This window comes from Bufo gargarizans, unplaced genomic scaffold (assembly GCF_014858855.1).
Source record: "Bufo gargarizans isolate SCDJY-AF-19 unplaced genomic scaffold, ASM1485885v1 fragScaff_scaffold_697_pilon:::fragment_2:::debris, whole genome shotgun sequence".
In the NCBI taxonomy this organism is placed as follows: Eukaryota; Metazoa; Chordata; class Amphibia; order Anura; family Bufonidae; genus Bufo; species Bufo gargarizans.
The window spans coordinates 433,228-453,393 of NW_025334169.1; the positions used below are offsets into that span (position 1 = coordinate 433,228).

Sequence of the window (20,166 nt, forward strand, 5' to 3'; positions counted from 1 at the left end):
TATATCAGAGCTATTTGAAATCTATCCCTAAAAGGGTATATAATATTGAAGGTGCACATTGGGTCATTCAGAATAACTTCACACACACGCTTCTGTGCATTTCCAAGTCTAATTCTGTCACTAAATCCATACCGGTGACCCAGCGCCTAAATACTAGGCCTCAAATTTAAATCCCTCTAAATCTCTCGTTACCCACCGCTGTACTGTTGTTGCTGGGCAAGATATTTAGTGTCCGTCAAAGCACATTTTTTGTTCTGGGTTGAAGTACAATTCCCAATTTAGCAATTTCATAATTTAGTGGTTTCTGCTATATCAGAGCTATTTGAAATCTATCCCTAAAAGGGTATATAATATTGAAGGTGCACATAGGGTCATTCAGAATAACTTCACACACACGCTTCTGTGCATTTCCAAGTCTAATTCTGTCACTAAATCCATACCGGTGACCCAGCGCCTAAATACTAGGCCTCAAATTTAAATCCCTCTAAATCTCTCGTTACCGCTGTCCTGTTGTAGCTGGGAAAGTTATTTAGTGCCCGTCAAAGCACATTTTTTGTTCTGGGTTGAAGTACAATTCCCAATTTAGCAATTTCATAATTTAGTGGTTTCTGCTATATCAGAGCTATTTGAAATCTATCCCTAAAAGGGTATATAATATTGAAGGTGCACATAGGGTCATTCAGAATAACTTCACACACACGCTTCTGTGCATTTCCAAGTCTAATTCTGTCACTAAATCCATACCGGTGACCCAGCGCCTAAATACTAGGCCTCAAATTTAAATCCCTCTAAATCTCTCGTTACCGCTGTCCTGTTGTAGCTGGGAAAGTTATTTAGTGCCCGTCAAAGCACATTTTTTGTTCTGGGTTGAAGTACAATTCCCAATTTAGCAATTTCATAATTTAGTGGTTCCTGCTATATCAGAGCTATTTGAAATCTATCCCAAAAAGGGTATATAATATTCAAGGTGCACATTGGGTCATTCAGAATAACTTCACACACACGCTTCTGTGCATTTCCAAGTCTAATTCTGTCACTAAATCCATACCGGTCACCCAGCGCCTAAATACTAGGCCTCAAATTTATATCCCGCTGAATTTGAATACAATACATTGGGCCAAATAATATATTTGTTGTTGTGGTGAACCATAACAATGAGAAAAACATCTAGTAAGGGACGCGGACGTGGACATGGTCGTGGTGGTGTTAGTGGACCCTCTGGTGCTGGGAGAGGACGTGGCCGTTCTGCCACATCCACACGTCCTAGTGTACCAACTACCTCAGGTCCCAGTAGCCGCCAGAATTTACAGCGATATATGGTGGGGCCCAATGCCGTTCTAAGGATGGTAAGGCCTGAGCAGGTACAGGCATTAGTCAATTGGGTGGCCGACAGTGGATCCAGCACGTTCACATTATCTCCCACCCAGTCTTCTGCAGAAAGCGCACAGATGGCGCCTGAAAACCAACCCCATCAGTCTGTCACATCACCCCCATGCATACCAGGGAAACTGTCTCAGCCTCAAGTTATGCAGCAGTCTCTTATGCTGTTTGAAGACTCCGCTGGCAGGGTTTCCCAAGGGCATCCACCTAGCCCTTCCCCAGCGGTGAAAGACATAGAATGCACTGACGCACAACCACTTATGTTTCCTGATGATGAGGACATGGGAATACCACCTCAGCATGTCTCTGATGATGACGAAACACAGGTGCCAACTGCTGCGTCTTTCTGCAGTGTGCAGACTGAACAGGAGGTCAGGGATCAAGACTGGGTGGAAGACGATGCAGGGGACGATGAGGTCCTAGACCCCACATGGAATGAAGGTCGTGCCACTGACTTTCACAGTTCGGAGGAAGAGGCAGTGGTGAGACCGAGCCAACAGCGTAGCAAAAGAGGGAGCAGTGGGCAAAAGCAGAACACCCGCCGCCAAGAGACTCCGCCTGCTACTGACCGCCGCCATCTGGGACCGAGCACCCCAAAGGCAGCTTCAAGGAGTTCCCTGGCATGGCACTTCTTCAAACAATGTGCTGACGACAAGACCCGAGTGGTTTGCACGCTGTGCCATCAGAGCCTGAAGCGAGGCATTAACGTTCTGAACCTGAGCACAACCTGCATGACCAGGCACCTGCATGCAAAGCATGAACTGCAGTGGAGTAAACACCTTAAAACCAAGGAAGTCACTCAGGCTCCCCCTGCTACCTCTTCTGCTGCTGCCGCCTCGGCCTATTCTGCTGCTGCCGCCTCGGCCTCTTCCTCCGCCTCTGGAGGAACGTTGGCACCTGCCGCCCAGCAAACAGGGGATGTACCACCAACACCACCACCACCACCTCCGTCACCAAGCGTCTCAACCATGTCACACGCCAGCGTTCAGCTCTCCATCTCACAAACATTTGATAGAAAGCGTAAATTCCCACCTAGCCACCCTCGATCCCTGGCCCTGAATGCCAGCATTTCTAAACTACTGGCCTATGAAATGCTGTCATTTAGGCTGGTGGACACAGACAGCTTCAAACAGCTCATGTCGCTTGCTGTCCCACAGTATGTTGTTCCCAGCCGGCACTACTTCTCCAAGAGAGCCGTGCCTTCCCTGCACAACCAAGTATCCGATAAAATCAAGTGTGCACTGCGCAACGCCATCTGTAGCAAGGTCCACCTAACCACAGATACGTGGACCAGTAAGCACGGCCAGGGACGCTATATCTCCCTAACTGCACACTGGGTAAATGTAGTGGCAGCTGGGCCCCAGGCGGAGAGCTGTTTGGCGCACGTCCTGCCGCCGCCAAGGATCGCAGGGCAACATTCTTTGCCTCCTGTTGCCACCTCCTCCTTCTCGGCTTCCTCCTCCTCTTCTTCCACCTGCTCATCCAGTCAGCCACACACCTTCACCACCAACTTCAGCACAGCCCGGGGTAAACGTCAGCAGGCCATTCTGAAACTCATATGTTTGGGGGACAGGCCCCACACCGCACAGGAGTTGTGGCGGGGTATTGAACAACAGACCGACGAGTGGTTGCTGCCGGTGAGCCTCAAGCCCGGCCTGGTGGTGTGTGATAATGGGCGAAATCTCGTTGCAGCTCTGGGACTAGCCAATTTGACGCACATCCCTTGCTTGGCGCATGTGCTGAATTTGGTGGTGCAGAAGTTCATTCACAACTACCCCGACATGTCAGAGCTGCTGCATAAAGTGCGGGCCGTCTGTTCGCGCTTCCGGCGTTCACATCCTGCCGCTGCTCGCCTGTCTGCGCTACAGCGTAACTTCGGCCTTCCCGCTCACCGCCTCATATGCGACGTGCCCACCAGGTGGAACTCCACCTTGCACATGCTGGACAGACTGTGCGAGCAGCAGCAGGCCATAGTGGAGTTTCAGCTGCAGCACGCACGGGTCAGTCGCACTACAGAACAGCACCACTTCACCACCAATGACTGGGCCTCCATGCGAGACCTGTGTGCCCTGTTGCGCTGTTTCGAGTACTCCACCAACATGGCCAGTGGCGATGACACCGTTATCAGCGTTACAATACCACTTCTATGTCTCCTTGAGAAAACACTTAGGGCGATGATGGAACAGGAGGTGGCCCAGGAGGAGGAGGAGGAGGATGAGGAAGAGGGGTCATTTTTAGCACTTTCAGGCCAGTCTCTTCGAAGTGACTCAGAGGGAGGTTTTTTGCAACAGCAGAGGCCAGGTACAAATGTGGCCAGCCAGGGCCCACTACTGGAGGACGAGGAGGACGAGGATGAGGAGGAGGTGGAGGAGGATGAGGATGAAGCATGGTCACAGCGGGGTGGCACCCAACGCAGCTCGGGTCCATCACTGGTGCGTGGCTGGGGGGAAAGGCAGGACGATGACGATACGCCTCCCACAGAGGACAGCTTGTCCTTACCCCTGGGCAGCCTGGCACACATGAGCGACTACATGCTGCAGTGCCTGCGCAACGACAGCAGAGTTGCCCACATTTTAACCTGTGCGGACTACTGGGTTGCCACCCTGCTGGATCCACGCTACAAAGACAATGTGCCCACCTTACTTCCTGCACTGGAGCGTGATAGGAAGATGCGCGAGTACAAGCGCACGTTGGTAGACGCGCTACTGAGAGCATTCCCAAATGTCACAGGGGAACAAGTGGAAGCCCAAGGCCAAGGCAGAGGAGGAGCAAGAGGTCGCCAAGGCAGCTGTGTCACGGCCAGCTCCTCTGAGGGCAGGGTTAGCATGGCAGAGATGTGGAAAACTTTTGTCAACACGCCACAGCTAACTGCACCACCACCTGATACGCAACGTGTTAGCAGGAGGCAACATTTCACTAACATGGTGGAACAGTACGTGTGCACACCCCTCCACGTACTGACTGATGGTTCGGCCCCATTCAACTTCTGGGTCTCTAAATTGTCCACGTGGCCAGAGCTAGCCTTTTATGCCTTGGAGGTGCTGGCCTGCCCGGCAGCCAGCGTTTTGTCTGAACGTGTATTCAGCACGGCAGGGGGCGTCATTACAGACAAACGCAGCCGCCTGTCTACAGCCAATGTGGACAAGCTGACGTTCATAAAAATGAACCAGGCATGGATCCCACAGGACCTGTCCGTCCCTTGTCCAGATTAGACATTAACTACCTCCCCATAACCATATATTATTGGACTCCAGGGCACTTCCTCATTCAATCCTATTTTTATTTTCATTTTACCATTATATTGCGATGCTACCCAAAGTTGAATGAACCTCTCCTCTGCCTGTGTGCTAGGCCTAAATATATGCCAATGGACTGTTGCAGTGGTGGCTGACATGAAGCCTGATTCTCTGCTATGACATGCAGACTAATTCTCTGCTGACATGAAGCCAGATTGTCTGTTACGGGACCTCTCTCCTCTGCCTGGGTGCTGGGCCTAAATTTATGACAATGGACTGTTGCAGTGGTGGCTGACGTGAAGCCTGATTCTCTGCTATGACATGCAGACTGATTCTCTGCTGTCATGAAGCCAGATTGTCTGTTACGGGACCTTTCTCCTCTACCTGGGTTCTGGGCCTAAATTTATGAAAATTGACTCTTACAGTGGTGGGTGACGTGAAGCCTGATTCTCTGCTATGATATGAAGACTGATTCTCTGCTGACATGAAGCCAGATTGTCTGTTACGGGACCTTTCTCCTCTGCCTGGGTTCTGGGCCTAAATTTATGAAAATTGACTCTTACAGTGGTGGGTGACGTGAAGCCTGATTCTCTGCTATGATATGAAGACTGATTCTCTGCTGACATGAAGCCAGATTGTCTGTTACGGGACCTTTCTCCTCTGCCTGGGTTCTGGGCCTAAATTTATGAAAATTGACTCTTACAGTGGTGGGTGACGTGAAGCCTGATTCTCTGCTATGATATGAAGACTGATTCTCTGCTGACATGAAGCCAGATTGTCTGTTACGGGACCTTTCTCCTCTGCCTGGGTTCTGGGCCTAAATTTATGAAAATTGACTCTTACAGTGGTGGGTGACGTGAAGCCTGATTCTCTGCTATGATATGAAGACTGATTCTCTGCTGACATGAAGCCAGATTGTCTGTTACGGGACCTTTCTCCTCTGCCTGGGTTCTGGGCCTAAATTTATGAAAATTGACTCTTACAGTGGTGGGTGACGTGAAGCCTGATTCTCTGCTATGATATGAAGACTGATTCTCTGCTGACATGAAGCCAGATTGTCTGTTACGGGACCTTTCTCCTCTGCCTGGGTTCTGGGCCTAAATTTATGAAAATTGACTCTTACAGTGGTGGGTGACGTGAAGCCTGATTCTCTGCTATGATATGAAGACTGATTCTCTGCTGACATGAAGCCAGATTGTCTGTTACGGGACCTTTCTCCTCTGCCTGGGTTCTGGGCCTAAATTTATGAAAATTGACTCTTACAGTGGTGGGTGACGTGAAGCCTGATTCTCTGCTATGATATGAAGACTGATTCTCTGCTGACATGAAGCCAGATTCTCTGTTACGGGACCTCTCTCCTCTGCCTGGGTGCTGGGCCTAAATTTATGACAATGGACTGTTGCAGTGGTGGCTGACGTGAAGCCTGATTCTCTGCTATGACATGCAGACTGATTCTCTGCTGACATGAAGCCAGATTCTCTGTTACGGGACCTCTCTCCTCTGCCTGTGTGTGTGCTGGGCCTAAATATATGCCAATGGACTGTTGCAGTGGTGGCTGACGTGAAGCCTCATTCTCTGCTATGACATGCAGACTAATTCTCTGCTGACATGAAGACAGATTCTCTGTTACGGGACCTCTCTCCTCTGCCTGGGTGCCGGGGCCTAAATATCTGAGAATGGACTGTTCCAGTGGTGGGTGACGGGAAGCCAGATTCTCTGCTATGGAACCTCTCTCCAATTGATTTTGGTTAATTTTTATTTATTTAATTTTTATTTTAATTCATTTCCCTATCCACATTTGTTTGCAGGGGATTTACCTACATGTTGCTGCCTTTTGCAGCCCTCTAGCTCTTTCCTGGGCTGTTTTACAGCCTTTTTAGTGCCGAAAAGTTCGGGTCCCCATTGACTTCAATGGGGTTCGGGTTCGGGACGAAGTTCGGATCGGGTTCGGATCCCGAACCCGAACATTTCCGGGATGTTCGGCCGAACTTCTCGAACCCGAACATCCAGGTGTTCGCTCAACTCTAGTTACAGAGGGTCCCTCTGTCTTCCATGGGCACCCCACGAATGTCATTGCGGGGTACCCAAAGAATAAAGTTATCATGTTATTTATATCGACAAATGAAATGTATAACTTAAAAACTCACTTGCAGCATTGCTGATGGTTTCCATATTTCCCAGAAAGTTTAAAAACGTTAATCAATAAGTTATGTGTACCCCAAAAAAGTGCACTCAAAAACTACAACTTGTTCCCCAAGAATCAAGCCCTCATACAGGTACATCAACAAAAAAATGTAAAAACAGGCTGGTCACTAAGGTTTCATGGGGCTAACAATGGAAGTCACGGGTTTGGTATGCCGATAATTAAATAAGGGAACTTTGCAACAGATTTTTGGGGAAAGAAAGCCTTAGGCCCCTTTCACATGGGCGAGTATTCCGCACGGATGCGATGCGTGAGTTGAACGCATTGCACCCGCACTGAATACCGACCCATTCATTTCTATGGGGCAGTGCACACAAGCAGTGATTTTCATGCATCCCTTGTGCGTTGCGTGAAAATCGCAGCATGCTCTATATTCTGCGTTTTTCACGTAACGCAGGCCCCATAGAAGTGAATAGGGTTGCGTAAAAAATCGCAAGCATCCGCAAGCAAGTGCGGATGCGGTGCGATTTTCACGCATGGTTGCTAGGAGACGATCGGGATGGAGACCCGATCATTATTATTTTTCCTTATAACATGGTTATAAGGGAAAATAATAGCATTCTGAATACAGAATGCATAGTACAATAGCGCTGGAGGGGTTAAAAAAAATAAAAAATAATTTAACTCACCTTAATCCACTTGCTCGGGCAGCCCGGCATCTCCCTCTGTCTTGATCTTAGCTCTGTGTAGCAACAAGGACCTTTGGTGACGTCACAGTTATCACATGATCCATCACATGATCTTTTACTATTGTGCTATGCATTCTGTATTCAGAATGCTATTATTTCCCCTTATAACAGAACACCGATCCCAGACGGGTTTGGGTACCAAACATGCGTGATTTTTCTCATGTGCGTGCAAAACGCATGACAATGTTTTGCACTCACGCTGATAAAATCGCGGGTGTTCCCGCAACGCACCCGCACATGTTTCCGCAACGGCCGCGTGAAAGAGGCCTTAACTGTGCAACGTTTGCAACAAAATGTACACTAATGATGCAAAATCTACTTACACATTTGTATACTGGAGAAGCTTTTTGTAAAAAAAAAAAAAAAGGCTGGCTCCTCTCTCTTTATCTCTTTAAAATTCTTGTGCAGTGCAATTTGTAAATGCATAGCTTCAACCCTGGCTGTAATAGACACACAACAAACTAACTCAGCCCTATCATGTGCCTAGTGCTAAAACCTGATTTTCTATCAAATAATTCAATCTGCCTAACTAAATATACAGTATCTTCCCTATCCCTAACATTGTCCTGTCTTGTGTGCAGGGGAATTAGCAGTTATAGTGGCTGCTAGGGGGCCGACAGTATTAGGGGGCCCTACCTGGCACACAATCACTCAAGACTGGAGGATGTGCAGCGTCAATTACAATCCTCTTCTTTAACTCTTTTAATATATTTAGGCCTCATGCACACAATTGTGTGCATTTTGGTGAATACTGTTAATTCTCGGGGGGATAAGGGTATTCAAAAATTTGCTATAGGGCCCAGCCTTTCCTAATTATGCCCCCGCTTGTGTGCCTAATTTATGTGTCTGTAATAGACTCGTCCTACCACGTCAGTGGCTGAGCTCAGAATGACGCTAACATAGTGCCTGTCAGACTAGCCAATACCCTCCCTCCTTATAACTATCATGTACTGAATGTGAAATGTACAAAGGCCGACACACTTTTGCCTGATTCATCCCAAAACAAATTGGTAAAATTTTGGATCTGTTTGTAAGGCCTCATGCACACGGCCGTGGCCGTATTGTGGCCCACAAACAGCGGGTCTGCAATATGCGGGTACCGGCCATGTGCTCCCCGCATCATGGATGTGGACCCATTCACTTGATTGGATCCGCAATCCTGAGCTGCGGTGCAGAATGGAGGCACTCCGTAGTGCTTCCGTGATGTTTCTGTCCGTGCCTCCGCACAGCAAAAAAAAAATTCTATTTTTTTTGCGGTGCGAATGAATCAAGTTGAATGGGTCTCGATCCGTCACAGCCGCCACAAGGACGATGCCCTGCATTGGGCACCGCAAATTGCGGTCCCAAATGCACGGCAGCACAACGGCCGTGTGCATGAGGCCTAAGTAGAATTCTTGTGAAATTCATAATGAATCTGATTGGTTTAGAATTTATTCACTCGTCTCTAGAAATGTCAATTAATGGCCAATAAATTATATTCAAACAATGTATTTTGATTAAAATAGTGAATAATGTGCATATTTTCAATTTGATATCCAGAAAAATCTTGTGGACATCCAGGTGACATCCCATTTGGATCATTTCAGTTGTTCAACGAGGAATCATTCATTTTTGGAGCTGTTGTTGAATACTTTTGTGATGACGGGTGAGTAAAATCCACCTTAAAAACACAATACTTAATATTACATATATTCATATTTTAGTATAGATCTACTGCACATTCACACAGCATTATCTATATTAGGGCTAATGCACACGACTGTATGTATTTTGCGGTCCTCAAAAAACAAATCTGCAAAAAATACAGATGACGTCCGTGTGCATTTCCGTATTTTACCGAACAGCTGGCCTCTAATAGAACTGTCCTATCTTTGTCCGTAATGCGCACAATAATAGGACATACTCTATTTTTTTGTGGAACAAACATATGGACATACGGAAACGGAATGCACACGGAGTAACTTCCGTTCTTTTAAAGACCCAATGGAATGAATGGATCCACATACAGTCCGCAAAAAAAATGGAACAGACATGGAAAGAATATGCATATGTTTGTGTGCATGAGCCCTTAGAATCTAGCAACACACCAGCTTATTTTCCATAGGCTTGCATAGAATCATCACAGCAGAGAAAGAGCAATTCACCACAAGCTTTCAGCATTTCGCAGTAGATCAGATTTACACATAAGATTTTAATATATATCAGATGTTGCAATAAACAGTATTTGTGTTTTTTAATGCTTGGATATTAAAGGGATTGTCCCATATGGACATTTATGGAATATCGATAAGATATGCTCTAAATATCTAACAGGTTTTGGACCTATCTCTGTCTCAAGAATGGCGCCTAGTAGCGTTGAGCAAAGTTTTGAAAAACTCTATTCAGCTGCTTCGCCGAATTTCACAAATAAATTTGCTTTGTGATTAATTACTTTGCCACAAAGGCTTTTCTTTGTGAGTAGCAGGCGCAATGACGGAAAATGGCAATCACGCTGCCCCCAACATTGAACCCTTCAGATGCCGCATTCATCGCTGATTGCGGCATCTGAGAATAATACTGAGGGCTTTCAGTAGTTAATCTGGTATAAATAAATCAATAAATAATACTCACCTTATCCATTTGATCACGAAGAGACAGCCACGACCATCTTGATTGAAGAACCTACGCAAAATCACATGCGTGGTGATCGAAGTCCACTTCGGATACTTTGATTCGCTCAACGCTAGCACCCAGTCTTCAATGGAGAGCATGCCTTGCATGAATGGCATCTTCTATGTTCACTGCTATGGGACTTTTGAAAAAAAGCCAAATGAGCATGTACAATTGCAAGAATACCTATTATAGACAAGCACATCTAGCTAAGCTATTAACATACAAAATTTGTACCATTTCATTGAGCAAGCAACCGTAGTGCAGGGAGAAAAGGTAAGTGAACCTCTTTGTGTACAGCACGGTGACTCAATGGTTAGAACTAGTGCCCTGCAGCACTAGGGTCCTAGGTTTGAAGCTGACCTAGGACAACATCTACATGGAGTTTGTATGTTCTTTCCATGAATATGTGAGTTTCCTCCAGGTAATATGGTTTCCTCCCACAATCTAAAGACATACTGATAGGGAACTTAGATTGTAAGCCCCATTGGAAATAGCAAGCAATGATAATGTCTGTTAAGTGCCGCAGAATATATCAGCGATATAGAATTAAGATAAATAAATGTTATTGCCTACGAGTTCCACAGGTGCTTTGTTCATCAAATAAAGGCAGCCAAAGCCTGGTTACTGACAAATCTTTTAACCCCTTTGCGACTTCCTCCGTACATGTAGAGGGTTAAAATTTTAAAAAAATATTAACTCACTTCCTCCACTTGTTTGCGTAGCTGCCGATCTGCTGTTCTTTCTTCAGGACCTGTCAAAGGACCTGTGGTGACATCACTGAGCTCATCAAATCATGGTGATGTATCATGTGATGAGCACAGTGATGTCACCACAAGTCATTTGACAGGTCCTGAAGAAAGAACAAGAGATCGGCAGCTACGCGAACAAGTGGAGGAAGTGAGTTAATATATTTTTTAAATTTGACAGGTCCTGAAGAAAGAACAGGAGACCAGCAGCTACGCGAACTAGTGGAGGAGGTTATTTTTATTTTTAACTCTCAATTGACCTTCTACTAAGCATTCTGTATTAAAGAATGTTATTATTTTCCCTTATAACCATGTTATAAGGGAAAATAATACAGTAAATAGACTTTCATACCTCAGCCGTGTTAGCCCCCCCATATCAAAATTTTTGAATAAAACATATGCAATTGGTTAGATCTTTGTTAGATCAGGTTAGATCAATTGTTGTTCGTGTTAGATCTCATACAGAAGTAGAGATATTAACAGTTATTAGCAGGGGGGGGCTAACCCGTCATCAGCCCCCCCTTATCAAAAAATTAACCAAACAATTAGCTATTTTGGAAGATATTTGTTAGATCAGGTATGATCAACTAGTTGTTTTGTTAGATCTCACATAATTACAGACTTATTAAGTGATTAATGAGGGGGGGCTAGCCCCCCCACATGCAATTTTTAGGTAAAATTTGATGCAGAGTAATAGGCCTTCGTTAGATCCGGTAAGATCAAGTGGTTTCAACGTTAGATATCATTTAATTACAGAGATATTTCACATAAAAACACAGATATTAGGTAGTATTAAATAGGGGGGCTAGCCCCACCACATGCAATTTTCTGGTAAAATTTTATTCAGGCTAATAGGCCTTCATTAGATCCGGTAAGATCAAGTGGTTTCAACGTTAGATCTCATATAATTACAGAGATATTTCACATAAAAATACAGATATTAACCACTTCAGCCCCGCTAGGTGAAACCCCCTTCATGACCAGAGCACTTTTTACACTTCGGCACTACACTCCTTTCACCGTTTATCGCTCGGTCATGCAACTTACCACCCAAATGAATTTTACCTCCTTTTCTTCTCACTAATAGAGCTTTCATTTGGTGGTATTTTATTGCTGCTGACATTTTTACTTTTTTTGTTATTAATCAAAATGTAACGATTTTTTTGCAAAAAAATGACATTTTTCACTTTCAGCTGTAAAATTTTGCAAAAAAAAACGACATCCATATATAAATTTTTCGCCAAATTTATTGTTCTACATGTCTTTGATAAAAAAAAAAAAGTTTGGGCAAAAAAAAATGGTTTGGGTAAAAGTTATAGCATTTACAAACTATGGTACAAAAATGTGAATTTCCGCTTTTTGAAACGGCTCTGACTTTCTGAGCACCTGTCATGATTCCTGAGGTTCTACAATGCCCAAACAGTAGAAAACCCCCACAAATGACCCCATTTCGGAAAGTAGACACCCTAAGGTATTCGCTGATGGGCATAGTGAGTTCATAGAACTTTTTATTTTTTGTCACAAGTTAGCGGAAAATGATGATGATTTTATTTTTTTTATTTTTTCTTACAAAGTCTCATATTCCACTAACTTGCGACAAAAAATAAAAAATTCTAGGAACTCACCATGCCCCTCACGGAATACCTTGGGGTGTCTTCTTTCCAAAATGGGGTCACTTGTGGGGTAGTTATACTGCCCTGGCAATTTAGGGGCCCAAATGTGTAAGAAGTACCTTGCAATCAAAATGTGTAAAAAATGACCGGTGAAATCCGAAAGGTGCACTTTGGAATATGTGCCCCTTTGCCCACCTTGGCATCAAAAAAGTGTCACACATGTGGTATCGCCGTACTCAGAAGAAGTTGGGGAATGTGTTTTGGGGTGTCATTTTACATATAACCATGCTGGGTGAGAGAAATATCTTGGCAAAAGACAACTTTTCCCATTTTTTTATACAAAGTCGGCATTTGACCAAGATATTTTTCTCACCCAGCATGGGTATATGTAAAATGACACCCCAAAACACATTGCCCAACTTCTCCTGAGTACGGCGATACCAGATGTGTGACACTTTTTTGCAGCCTAGATGCGCAAAGGGGCCCAAATTCCTTTTAGGAAGGCATTTTTAGACATTTGGATCCCAGACTTCTTCTCACACTTTCGGGCCCCTAAAAAGCCAGGGCAGTATAAATACCCCACATGTGACCCCACTTTGGAAAGAAGACACCCCAAGGTATTCAATGAGGGGCATGGCGAGTTCCTCGAATTTTTTATTTTTTTTGCATAAGTTAGCGGATATTGACTTTTTTTTGTTTTTTTCTCACAAAGTCTCACTTTCCGCTAACTTAGGACAAAAATTTCAATCTTTCATGGACTCAATATGCCCCTCACGGAATACCTTGGGGTGTCTTCTTTCCGAAATGGGGTCACATGTGGGGTATTTATACTGCCCTGGCTTTTTAGGGGCCCTAAAGCGTGAGAAGAAGTCTGGAATATAAATGTCTAAAAATGTTTACGCATTTGGATTCCGTGAGGGGTATGGTGCGTCCATGTGAGATTTTATTTTTTGACACAAGTTAGTAGAATATGAGACTTTGTAAGAAAAAACAAAAACAAAAACGAACAAAAAATTTCCGCTAACTTGTGCCAAAAAAAATGTCTGAATGGAGCCTTACCAGGGGGGGGGTGATCAATGACAGGGGGGTGATCAATGACAGGGGGGTGATCACCCATATAGACTCCCTGATCACCCCCCTGTCATTGATCACCCCCCTGTAAAGCTCCATTCAGACGTCCGTATAATTTTTACGGATCCATGGATCGGATCCGCAAAACACATGCGGACGTCTGAATGGAGCCTTACAGGGGGGTTATCAATGACAGGGGGTGATCAGGGTGATCACCCCCCTGTCAATGATCACCCCCCCTGTAAGGTTCCATTCAGACATCTGCATGATTTTTTACGGATCCATGGATACATGGATCGGATCCACAAAACACATGCGGACGTCTGAATGGAGCCTTACAGGGGGGTTATCAATGACAGGGGGTGATCAGGGAGTGTATATGGGTGATCACCCGCCTGTCATTGATCACCCCCCTGTAAGGCTCCATTCAGACGTCCGCATGATTTTTACGGATCCATGGATACATGGATCTGATCCACAAAACACATGCGGACGTCTGAATGGAGCCTTACAGGGGGGTGATCAGGGAGTGTATATGGGTGATCACCCGCTTGTCATTGATCACCCCCTGTAAGGCTCCATTCAGACGTCCGCATGTGTTTTGCGGATCCGATCCATGTATCCATGGATCCGTAAAAATCATGCGGACGTCTGAATGGAGCCTTACAGGGGGGGTGATCAGTGACAGGGCGGTGATCAATGACAGGGGGTGATCAGGGAGTGTAAATGGGTGATCACCCGCCTGTCATTGATCACCCCCCTGTAAGGCTCCATTCAGACGTCCGTATGCTTTTTGCGGATCCGATCCATGTATCCGTGGATCCGTAAAAATCATACGGACGTCTGAACGGAGCCTGACAGGGGGGTGATCAATGACAGGGCGGTGATCAATGACAGAGGGGTGATCAGGGAGTTTATATGGGGTGATCATGGGTGATCAGGGGTTTATAAGGGGTTAATAAGTGACGGGGGGGGTGTAGTGTAGTGTGGTGTTTGGTGCGACTGTACTGACCTACCTGAGTCCTCTGGTGGTCGATCCTAACAAAAAGGACCACCAGAGGACCAGGTAGGAGGTATATTAGACGCTGTTATGAAAACAGCGTCTAATATACCTGTTAGGGGTTAAAAAATTCGGATCTCCAGGCTGCCAGCGAGCGATCGCCGCTGGCAGGCTGGAGATCCACTCGCTTACCTTCCGTTCCTGTGAGCGTGCGCGCCTGTGTGCGCGCGTTCACAGGAAATCTGTGAGATGACGCGTATATGCGTCCAGGAGGAGTAAAGCAACCACCTCCCGGACGCATATGTGCGTACAGCGGTCGGGAGGTGGTTAAGTAGTATTAAATAGGGGGGCTAGCCCCCCCACATGCAATTTTCTGGTAAAATTTAATGCAGACTAATAGGCCTTCGTTAGATCCGGTAATATCAAGTGGTTACAACGTTAGATCTCATATAATTACAGAGATATTATGGATATTTGGTATTAAGTCAGGGGGGGCTAGCCCCCCCACATGCGATTTTCAGGTAAAATTTGATGCAGATTAATAGGCCTTCGTTAGATCCGGTAAGATCAAGTGGTTTCAACGTTAGATCTCATTTAATTACAGAGATATTTCACATAAAAACATAGATATTAGGTAGTATTAAATAGGGGGGCTAGCCCCCCCCCCACATGCAATTTTCTGGTAAAATTTGGTTCAGGCTAATAGGCCTTCGTTAGATCCGGTAAAATCAAGTGGTTTCAACGTTAGATCTCATATAATTACAGAGATATTATGGATATTTGGTATTACGTCACGGGGGGCTAGCCCCCCTACATGCAATTTTCTAATAAAATTTGATGCAGACTAATAGGCCTTTGTTAGATCTGGTAAGATCAAGTGGTTACAACGTTAGATCTCATATAATTACAGAGATATTATGGATATTTGGTATTACGTCAGGGGAAGCTAGCCCCCCCCCACATGCGATTTTCAGGTAAAATTTGATGCAGATTAATAGGCCTTCGTTAGATCCGGTAAGATCAAGTGGTTTCAACGTTAGATCTAATTTATTACAGAGATATTTCACATAAAAACACAGATATTAGGTAGTATTAAATAGGGGGGCTAGCCCCCCCCATATGCAAATTTCAGGTAAAATTTGATGCAGACTAATAGGCCTTCGTTAGATCCGGTAAGATCAAGTGGTTTCAACGTTAGATCTCATATAATTACAGAGATATTATGGATATTAGGCATTACTATTTAATACTTCCTAATATCTGTCTTTTCATTTGAAAAATCTCTGTAATTATATGAGATCTAATGTTGAAACCACTTGATCTTACCGGATCTAACGAAGGCCTATTAGCCTGAATGAAATTTTACCAAAAAATTGTATGTGGGGGGCCAGCCCCCCCTTATGTAATACCAAATAATTATAATATCTCTGTAATTATATGAGATCTAACGTTGAAACCACTTCATCTTACCGGATCTAATGCAGATCTATTAGTCTGAATCTAATTTTACCACAAAATTGCATGTGGGGGGGCTAGCCCCCACCCTTATGTAATACCAAATATCCATAATATCTCTGTAATTATATGAGTTCTAACGTTGAAACCACTTGATCTTACCGGATCTAACATAGGCCTATTAGCCTGAATCAAATTTTACCAGAAAAATGCATGTGGGGGGCTAGCCCCCCTATTTAATACTACCTCATATCTGTGTTTTTATGTGAAATATCTCTGTAATTAAATGAGATCTAACGTTGAAACCACTTGATCTTACCGGATCTAACGAAGGCCTATTAGTCTGCATCAAATTTTACCAGAAAATTGCATGTGGGGGGCTAGCCCCCCCTGACGTAATACCAAATATTTATATCTCTATAATTATATGAGATCTAACGTTGAAACCACTTGATCTTAGCGGATCTAATGCAGATCTATTAGTCTGAATCAAATTTTACCAGAAAATTGCATGTGGGGGGGCTAGCCCCCCTATTTAACCCTTTCAGGACCAAGCCATTTTTTACCTTAAGGACCAGGCTATTATTTGCAAATCTGACCAGTGTCAGTTTATGTGTGAATAACTTTAAAACACTTTAACTTATCCAGGCCGTTCTGAGATTGTTTTTTCGTCCCATATTGTACTTCATGACACTGGTAAAATGAAGTCAAAAAAAAAATTTTTTTTGCACAAAAAAATACCAAATTTACCCAAAATTTGGAAAAATTAGCAAATTTCAAAGTTTCAGTTTCTCTACTTCTGTAATACATAGTAATACCCCTAAAAATTGTGATGACTTTACATTCCCCATATGTCTACTTCATGTTTGGATCATTTTGGGAATTACATTTTATTTTTTGGGGACGTTACAAGGCTTAGAAGTTTAGAAGCATTTTTCGGAAAATTTCCAAAACCCAATTTTTAGGGACCACTACAGCTCTGAAGTCACTTTGTGAGGCTTACATAATTGAAACCACCCAAAAATGACCCCATTCTATAAACTACACCCCTCAAGGTATTCAAAACTGATTTTACAAACTTGGTTAACCCTTTAGGTGTTGCACAAGAGTTATTGGCAAATAGAGATAAAATTTGAGAATTTCATTTTTTTTGCCTAATTTTCCATTTTAACCCATTTTTTCCACTAACAAAGCAAGGGTTAACAGCCAAACAAGACTGTATCTTTATTGCCCTGACTCTGCCGTTTACAGAAACACCCCATATGTGGCCGTAAACTACTGTACGGCCACACAGCGGGGCGTAGAGTGAAAGGTGCGCCGTATGGTTTTTGGAAGCCAGATTTTGCTGGACAGTTTTTTTGACACCATGTCCCATTTGAAGCCCCCTGATGCACCCCTAGAGTAGAAACTCTATAAAAGTGACCCCATCTAAGAAACTACACCCCTCAAGGTATTCAAAACTGATTTTACAAACTTCGTTAACCCTTTAGGTGTTGCACAAGAGTTATTGGCAAATAGAGATAAAATTTGAGAATTTCATTTTTTTGCCTAATTTTCCATTTTAACCCATTTTTTCCACTAACAAAGCAAGGGTTAACAGCCAAACAAGACTGCATCTTTATTGCCCTGACTCTGCCGTTTACAGAAACACCCCATATGTGGCCGTAAACTACTGTACGGCCACACAGCGGGGCGTAGAGTGAAAGGTGCGCCGTATGGTTTTTGGAAGCCAGATTTTGCTGGACAGTTTTTTTGACACCATGTCCCATTTGAAGCCCCCTGATGCACCCCTAGAGTAGAAACTACATAAAAGTGACCCTATCTAAGAAACTACACCCCTCAAGGTATTCAAAACTGATTTTACAAACGTTGTTAACCCTTTAGGTGTTCCACAAGAGTTATTGGCAAATAGAGATGAAATTTCAGAATTTCAATTTTTGGGCAAATTTTCAATTTTACTTTTTTTTTTCCAGTTACAAAGCAAAGTTTAACAGCCAAACAAAACTCATTATTTATGGCCCTGATTCTGTAGTTTACAGAAACACCCCATATGTGGTCGCAAACCGCTGTATGGGCACACGGCAGGGCGCAGAAGGAAAGGGATGCCATATGGTTTTTGGAAGGCAGATTTTGCTAGACAGTTTTTTTGGGCACTATGTCCCATTTGAAGCCCCCCTGATGCATCCCTAGGTTAGAAACTCCAAAAGAGTGACCCCATTTTGGAAACTATGGGATAAGGTGGCAGTTTTGTTGGTACTATTTTAGGGTATATATGATTTTTGGTTGCTCTATATTACACTTTTTGTGAGGCAAAGTAACAAAAAATAGAAATTCTGAAATTTCATCTCCATTTGCCACTAACTCTTGTGGAACACTTAAATGGTTAACACAGTTTGTAAAATCAGTTTTGAACATCTTGAGGGGTGTAGTTTCCAAAATGGGGTCACTTTTTGGAGTTTCTACTCTAGGGGTGCATCAGGGGGCTTCAAATGGGACATGGTGTCAAAAATACCAGTCCAGCAAAAACTGCCTTCCAAAAACCATATGGCATTCCTTTCCTTCTGTGCCCTGCCGTGTGGCCATACAGCAGTTTACGACCACATATGGGGCATTTATATAAACTACAGAATCAGGCCAATAAATATTGAGTTTTATTTGGCTGTTAACCCTTGCTTTGTTACGGGAAAAAATTGATTAAAATGGAAAATTTCCCAAAAAATAGGTGTTTTGGCACTGTTTTTATTTTTTATTATTTGCAACGTTCATCTGACAGGTACCATTATGTGCTATTGTTATAGAGCAAGTTCCTACGGACGTGGCAATACCTAATATGTCTACCTTTTTTAATTTATCTAGGTTTTACACAATAAAATCATTTTTGAAACAAAAAAAATCATGTTTTAGTGTCTCTATAGTCTGAGAGCCATAGTTTTTTCAGTTTTTAGTCGATTGTCTCAGGTTGGGTATCATTTTTGCGGGATGAGATGACGGTTAGATTGGTACTATTTTGGGGTGCATATGACTTTTTGATCGCTTGCTATTACACTTTTTGTGATGTAAGGTAACAAAAAAATGGCTTTTTTGACACCATTTTTATTTAATTTTTTTTACAGTGTTCACCTGAGGGGTTAGGTCATGTGGTATTTTTATAGAGCAGGTTCTTACGGACGTGGCAATACCTAATATGTCTACCTTTTTTTAATTTATCTAGGTTTTACACAATAATATCATTTTTGAAACAAAAAAAAATCATGTTTTAGTGTCTCCATAGTCTGAGAGACATAGTTTTTTCAGTTTTTAGGCGATTGTCTCATGTAGGGGCTCATTTTTTGCGGGATGAGGTGACGGTTGGATTGGCACTATTTTGGCGTACATGTGACTTTTTTGATCACTTTTATTATCTTTTTTGGGAAGTAAGGTGGGCAAAATTTATATTTCCTCATAGTTTTTATTTTTTTATTTTTATGGCGTTCACCGTGCGGGGAAATTAACATGATTGTTTTATAGATCAGGTCGTTACGGACGCGGCGATACCTAATATGTGTAGCGTTTTTTATTTATTTTATTTTTATTCAGTGATAAATGTTTTTTTTTATCTTTTACTTTTTTCACTTTTTTTAACATTTTTTTTGACCCAGACCCACTTGGTTCTTGAAGATCCAGTGGGTCTGATGTCTGTATAATACAGTACAGTACAATATACTATACAGTACTGCACTGTATTTTACTTACAGTTTGCCTGAACAGACCTATGCTTTCAGCATAGATCTGTTCAGTACCATGGACAGCAGGACGCCTGAGAAGGCATCCTGTTGCCATGGGAACCTTCCCCATCTGTCACAACTGCGCAGACGGGGAAGGGTGAGGACGGGGCTGGCGGGGGGCTGCCTGGGGGCTCTCTCCCTCTCCCATCGGGGGCTGCAAAGGCACAGCAGCCCCCCGATCGGAGAGGGAGGGAGCTCTCTCTTACTGTTAACCTTTTCCATACAGCGGTCCGTACGGACCGCTGTATGGAAAGGGTTAAACGGCTGACATCGCATCAACGTTGTCAGCCGTTTATACCCACTGTACACCAACGATTATTGAAGGGGAGGCGGGCGGGGGATCGCGATCCCGCCTGC

The 20,166-nt window shown here is 43.8% G+C and overlaps 1 protein-coding gene across 1 annotated transcript in view; it reads left to right on the forward strand.

Moving 5' to 3' along the window:
• The window catches only part of LOC122922773 (complement factor H-like), a 243,167-nt gene that overhangs the window by 36,448 nt on the left and 186,553 nt on the right, over positions 1-20,166 (forward strand). The window contains exon 3 of the mRNA XM_044273498.1: positions 9,048-9,153. Coding sequence (XP_044129433.1) covers positions 9,048-9,153 — 106 coding nt within the window. The remainder of the gene's footprint in view (positions 1-9,047; positions 9,154-20,166) is intronic.